The sequence below is a fragment of the Mugil cephalus genome, chromosome 19 (genome assembly GCF_022458985.1).
Source record: "Mugil cephalus isolate CIBA_MC_2020 chromosome 19, CIBA_Mcephalus_1.1, whole genome shotgun sequence".
Taxonomy (NCBI): Eukaryota; Metazoa; Chordata; class Actinopteri; order Mugiliformes; family Mugilidae; genus Mugil; species Mugil cephalus.
The window spans coordinates 10196950-10203813 of record NC_061788.1 but is presented as its reverse complement, the minus strand read 5'-3'; the positions used below and the strand labels follow the sequence as shown (position 1 = coordinate 10203813).

The 6864-nt window shown below is 43.6% G+C and overlaps 1 protein-coding gene across 2 annotated transcripts in view; it reads right to left on the bottom strand.

Annotated features, from left to right (window-relative positions):
- LOC124996806 (WD repeat-containing protein 70) overlaps window positions 1-6864 on the bottom strand; it is a 40860-nt gene continuing 33996 nt past the window's right edge. For both annotated transcript variants that reach the window (XM_047570126.1, XM_047570127.1), the window contains exons 15-18: window positions 5755-5834; window positions 3447-3563; window positions 1604-1766; window positions 1-632 (exon numbers count right to left, since the gene is read on the bottom strand). In XM_047570126.1, coding sequence (XP_047426082.1) covers window positions 545-632; window positions 1604-1766; window positions 3447-3563; window positions 5755-5834 — 448 coding nt within the window. In that variant the 3' untranslated portion in view covers window positions 1-544. The remainder of the gene's footprint in view (window positions 633-1603; window positions 1767-3446; window positions 3564-5754; window positions 5835-6864) is intronic.

The following is a 6864-nucleotide window of genomic DNA, read 5'->3' as shown; positions in this document are numbered from 1 at the left end:
TTTGACAAGAGAATAGAAATGCCTTTATTTAGGTTTGGAGGTGGAATACACTGCGTAGAGAATAAAAACTGAATTAGCAGACGGTCGAACAGAGCTTTGTAAATCACAACCCTGGAGAAGAACAGTTTTAAAATCTGTTGAGCCTTAAAAAACATTCCAAAGTAAAACTGTTGCACTTCTTTTTTTGATTTACTTTTTACAAACCGAACGGCTCCAGACCGCAAAATCTGGAGCCGATTTATGAGGGATTAGCAACTGGAGATGCGGGGTGAGAGGACAATGGAAATTATGAAAACAGAGTATGTACTATGTAAACAGATGCAAAAAAAAAAACCCCAAGGTTGTTCAGTGATTCAAGAACCGCAATAAGAGGAACATGATTCACAGAAGCACACGTACATAAATATGTACGCGCTGCATGGAATTACCAGACAGAAGAGTTTAGCGCGTTAAGTGACGCTCCTATGCGGAGTTTCTGACAGTAATTCTGTGTTCTGGGAAAGAGTGTCTCACCCTGTCAACTATCCTGCATAAAATGTCTCTCTCAGATTTTGCGTTTCTTCCACTCCGGCTCTTTTTCGGCCTCCTCGTCCTCGTCCGACTCCTCTGCAAACACGGGTTCTGGCTGCGTCCTGCGGAGGGATTTCACAAAAGAAAATAGTAATGATTTAACAGTTTGTTTTTTTTCCAGAGCGAAAAGAATGAAGCGCACAACAAAGAAAACAAGCAGACGACAGCTGTGAGAGTCAGATAGTATGGTTTTAGTGCTCCGGACAAATTAGCCCTTCTAAACATGATAAACGAGGCTTAATGAAGCGCGGATGTTACACAGTTCCTAGGACCGTTATTATATGCACATATTGTTGAGTTGTGTGTCGTCTGTTGTGTGTTTTAATGTCGGGTTTTGTGTACTATGAAAGTCCTTTTAGGGACAAGCATCGCAAACCAGCGTCGGCTATAAATACTGTGACATGTGGCATTGCTTCATGCCGCATACTTTTCCAATACAAATAAACATTAAACAAACACATAAATGCCAATCTAGACCCATTTTTCTCAAATCTACTCCTCCTAGAAATAATTAGCGTGTAATGTAATTCCAGGCAAACAAAAACAGCTGTGGCTGTCGGAGACTCGTCCGATAAAGCAATCTGAAACTGGGCTAATTCACCTAGTAGAACGTGTAACACTGGTACACGATATTTAACTAAAGCTCGCTCTCCTGCAGCATGTGAAGCAGACTGTTTGATTTGGCCCTCGGCGTTTTATTCCACGCTTACATAGCCGTCTGAGTCCGATAGTGATCTGAGACTGTCCATTACTCTCCTCTCTGCGGCCTGAAGTGCGTGCACCTGTAAAACCGCGCGGCCGTTAAAACATTTATGCGCGACACCGGTAAGAAGAAACCCCCCCCCCCCCCGAGTACAATCACAATACCGTAAGTAGCCGCGCTCATCTTACACCGTGCGCTAATTAGTTCAGAGCGGAGAAACGAGAGAGGGTTGGTGTGAGAGGGGGGGGGGGGGCAGAAAAAGCCAGATGGACACAATGTGTGAATGAATTTTTTTTTCTTTTTTTTTTCTCCCCCTCTCCCTCCTCTTACTGTTTGTACGCCGGGGCAACCCAGTAAGGGTTCTCCGACGCCTCCTTGGCGTGACGCAGGATGGCCTCTCTCGGGTTACTGTCGTCTGTTTTGTCCAAAGCGATGTTCTTCACGATGAATGAAGACAGAGTGCCACCGTGAGCCGCTACCCTGCCTCCCCGGCCTGTCGGGACACAGATTAGACACTGCATGAGAAAAAAAATAATTCTCTCTTGATGATTTAAAGCATGAAGTAAAACTGAAATATCAACAAATGATACGTCTGCGGAGAGCGAGCTGGATATTAGCTAGCCGCTGGTGCCAGATGACGTCATTATCTGTCGTATACTAAAATCTACTGTACCCTATAGACAGTGACATCAGAGAACAGCAGATGTAGGGTAGTGTGTGTTGTTTTCAGCAGTGGAAGTAAAAAGCCGTTATCTGACCAATCCAGGATTTCATGTTTTTTTAATAAGTGGGCATTTAGAAAATGTAATATAAGATTACTTAAAGTCACATAAAAGCGGTAGCATTCATTGCCATGCCAATGGTTTAAATAAAGCTTTTTGTTCAACTGTATTCAGTTGTTATTTAGTCACAAAATATCTAATTTGACACATTTTATGACGCTCCATTACATTAGCCATAAAGTCGCTCCAACAACTGGAAGGAGTCTTCATGAATTATCAAACTATCACGACCTTTTTATTGCTTTTGCTTTCTATCCCGTAGACACAGATTTCTGCGGCTCCAGGGAGCAATGAATTAAATTTATTTTTTTTCACAGCGCTTCTGTGCCATTTGGCCACATTTGACTGCACCTAATGGAACTTTTTTTTGGGGAGGATATCTTGCCTTCTTTCCACGAAGGCCGCCTTAAGAGATGAAGGAGAGAGCGTACTTAAAATGCGCAGGGATTTCCTGCTTTAGTGCAGTGTCAGTGAGGGTTGTTTGGGGATCGAGAGGCACCTCTTTCCATTGCTTGTAAGCATCCAGCCAACCACCAAACACTACCTTGCACTTATGTGAAGCCGGTTCACTCACAAGATAAACAATATAAAGGCGGTCTGTAATTTAAAAAACACAGAGTTAGGCACATTTTCTACTGCAGACAATCACACGTCTTTTCCTGTCTTTCTGTCAATAAGCATATAAGCTATTTATTCTTTTAGACATAAAAGTGTAGCTTTGTTTCTTTATAATCCTCTTTTTTTTTTAATATATGCTGATTTTTTTTAATGTTTCACAGCAAAATGCTTTAACCATGTTTTTCCTATCTGGGAAAAACACACAGTGGAACCATTACATTGTTGCAAAGTACATGGTGCTGAAGGATCAAGTGAAAAAAACAGAAGCACAGAAGCACAACAAAACGTGGCAGCAATGAGCCAGCTGGACTACAGCTATGCAAGGGAACGCTAACTAATTGGTACGGGGCTGGAAACTTTATCCGAGATCATGCATAGGTGTGGGCTTTATGACAGTTTGTGTTACTGTAAAAAACATTAATGCAACAAATGCGCGGTACCATGGAAAGTTCGCGGCGCACCGCTATGTCCCAGCAGTTAAAAAACATGAGGTAACAGCGGGATCAGTCGATGTTTGAGAGGCCAAGCGGGAGCAGGGCTGTTAGAGCCCCACGAGCTGGATTGCATAATACTCATCAGCAACAGTGGATTTGCACATCTGCTTAAAGCGAACCCTTACATGTGTCCAGTTAGAAACTTGACCCATAATAATCTTCAAAAACAGCTGCGGGACTCACGTTAAAACGGCAGGATTGTGTCGATCTTCTCGTTATTCCGGTTCACTTGTCGTTTAACAGATAATAAAAAAGAAAAGAAATAAGAATGAGTGTTACCTGGTCCTGAAACGGGAGGCTCGGGCTTGTGGGATTTCTTTGGGTCAAGTCTGTCCTTCTCCAGTTGTTTTCGTGTGCTCCGCTGCCGGGCCTCTCTGAACATGGGTAAGGCATGAGCTGGAGACGCACAGGGTAAACAAGGATAATCAAGTCGCTTAGGTAACCAAGATCACATAACACCGGCACACAAATAAGCAGTCGGGGCACCTGGCAAAATGTCTTGTGTTTGTAGCCCGCGTATAACACTTCCCTGAAATATACACAAGAATTAAAAAGCTTTGAGACTTACACGTGTTTCCAGAAATCCAATTTACTATTCCACTTTGCATAGGATGCAGCCTGTGTTCAAAAACAATTTACTGCATATACACAAAATAGGGTTTTGTGTCAGGAAAAAGTTATGTTTGTCCTTTTTAAACCACTAATTGTGTCATAAACACCTCTTCTCTGGGGTAAATCAGGTGACGGTGGCAGTGACAGTGAGTTCTTTATGGGCCCGGGGAAAAATGCAAATATTTAAGCGGCTGAATGGGTTTTCAAACAGATTTTTTGTATAAACTGCTCGCTATGAACACATGGCACCGGCTCTAACTGGGATCAGGCTCGCAGATGCCGACCACATGCTACGCCCCTCCGCCACCTGCGCTCCGTATTAGCTGTAAATACTTCGGTTTAATACAAAGTGGAGTGTTTTCTTTTGATACTACATGTGTGAATTTATCAGATGTGTCTATCTAGATGCTGGAGGTTCTGGCAGCGCGCAGAGGAACGACCTCCACGCCGCGGTTTAATATCAGGAACGGTTTCTGCGTTTGCCGGCGCGTCTCTGTCCTGGACGCTGTGTACGTCGATGTCCGCGGGGCATCTGCCTCGGTTTATGTTTCCAAATCAAGGTCCCAGGTGACCCCTCGGAGCGTCTCTCCGCCCGAGCACATTTTCTGCCGTAACGTGCACTAATGTATTTGTAGCCCGTTTAGATTCAGACAATCACTCCACCACTTTTTCACACTTTTGTGAACACCATCACAATAAACCTCAGCAATTAAATCCACGAGTGTGTGAGTGAACGGGTGCATGATTAAGTGCGAATGAGTGCCTTCAAACGTTGTGTGTGTGTGTGTGTGTGTGTATGTGCGAGACAGACAGCATTTGTGATAAAGAGTGTGTATGCTCTGCTCTTATCCTCGGGGGTTACAAAGAGACACTTTAGTAAAGAGCTAGATAAAGTGATTTTCCATTCAGGAGCCCTGTCGCTGTTCAGTGTTAATTCTTCTCCCTCCATGCTACATTAAGCAAAAAGGTTACTGTTAACAGATTCCCTCGCTTTTCTCAATGGGCCATCACTTGCTTCCTGTCCCTTCTAATTTTCCAGCGTCGGGGCATCGAGTGCGTCACTCGCCACTCGCGGCAGTCGAATGCCTGCCTACTTCACACCCTGTTGGCATGGTAATGAAATCACATGATGCGTTTCGAAAGGCCCGCAGAAGCCCAAACAATAAATGGCGCCTGAATTGGGTCCCGGCGGCCAATCAGCGACGCCGCGTCGGCAGCTGTTCCGTTCCTCTGAGTTCACGACTCGAGTCCGGGGTCAGGGGAGTGTGAAGCACGCACTAAAGAGATGACAGCCTCGTGTGTAGGTGATATGACAGGATGACAGTTGCGGGGGTAGGTTTTTTTTTTGTGTTTGTGTGTGTGTGTGTGTGTGTGTGTGTGTTTTAGGCCAGCAGGAGATCACGCCAGCAGAGGTGGGAGAGGAGGCTGTCCCTAGCGTGATCCGGCATGACGGGAAAACCACACGGCCGTCGCGTGGCACGGTGCCCCGCGGCTGTCGATTCGATCATCCACACCCTACTCCATCAGCTAATGGGGCCGTGAATGCCCCGAACATGCTTTCATTCCTCACAAAGCCCTCGGCATGAGATAAATTTGGTTTGAATACTTTGTCTGTGTGTGTGTGTGTGTGTGTGAGAGACATATTGTAAGTTTTATATTAAGTGCGGTACCAGTTCTATGTGTCAATAAATAAATAAATAAATCACGCTCTAATTGTCGCACACATGGAAGATGGTTGACACTGTTTGGGTGATGCCCTCTGGGTTTGTCTCTCAAAGTGGAGGACACGCTGGCCGGAGGACTTTGAGAAAAGCTATTAATCGTTTCTGTAATTGCCAGACCCGATTAAAAGAGCGATGTGAAACTGCACGCGATCCCGGACTAGGTGTGAGGTTCGGAGTTAATTAAGTGGCAAACACATTATTCTTGTGCAAGTGTATTTTACAGCCTCTAGTACCGACGCGGAAGAACTTACGCGTGATGATGTAATCTTGCGTTAGCGTCTCTGCTTGTTTCTCTTTGTGCTTGCTCTTCACTACACACAGCTTAGCTCCCCTGGAAGAAAAAAAGACCAATTCTGTTTAGGTATCATACAGAAAACAAGAGCCTGATCATAACCAGCAATTTAATCAAAGAAGCCTAAATAAAGAATGAGTTGGCCTGTCACAATAACAAATTTTGCTGGACGATATATCGTCCCACAAATTATCTGCGATAAACGATATTATCGTGAAAATTATTTGACACGTTTTTTTTTTCACTAATGTAATGATAATAATAATAAACTGATAACTTTTTCTCAAGAGTATTTAACATTGCAACTGGAATGTCAAGAATATCCTGAATAAATAAATAAAACAAAAATAAAAATTAAAAAAAATGGTGAGTGCGCACCATTTTGTGCTGTTTTGTTTACATTTACTTTGTCGAAAAAGCCTCAGTAAGTGTTGACTGTCAGGATGAAGCCCCTCTCTACCCGCGTTAACCTTGCTCTCGACTCCTCACAACTTGCTGCTAGTGGCCCCGCCCCCCACCCACTGAGACAATGAGAGTGGATGACTGACAGGAGGGTTCACTCCATTCGTCCTTATGGAACCAACACGCTCATGTGCTGACACCGACGCACAGTGAACCCTCTCGTCATCCAGCCTCTTTGGTAGAGAGACGAGGAAAACAAACATGTATGCGTGATATATCGATATAACTGATTTATTGACTATCGTGACAGGCCTAACAATCAATGTACTAATATACTAATAATTATTTGTATTGTTGTCCAGTAATCATAAATACGACACATTTTGGCTGCGTACACTATCCTATCATGAGGAACAATGATGAATGACTCAGTGTTAGGTTTGACAGATGCAGAGATCATGAACTAATATCTGAACGGAACATCTTTAAACATCTGGATCAATCAGTCGTCGTTTTTCCTGCCAACTTGGTAATTACATTTCCAGTTTTTTTTTAGAGAGTAACTCTTTATTTATGAACATCCAAGTTTTTACTGCTTTGCTTGTTTGGCAGATAAGAGGAAAAACAACTACACTCCAAAGTAATAAACGAACAGCGCTTAACAGCG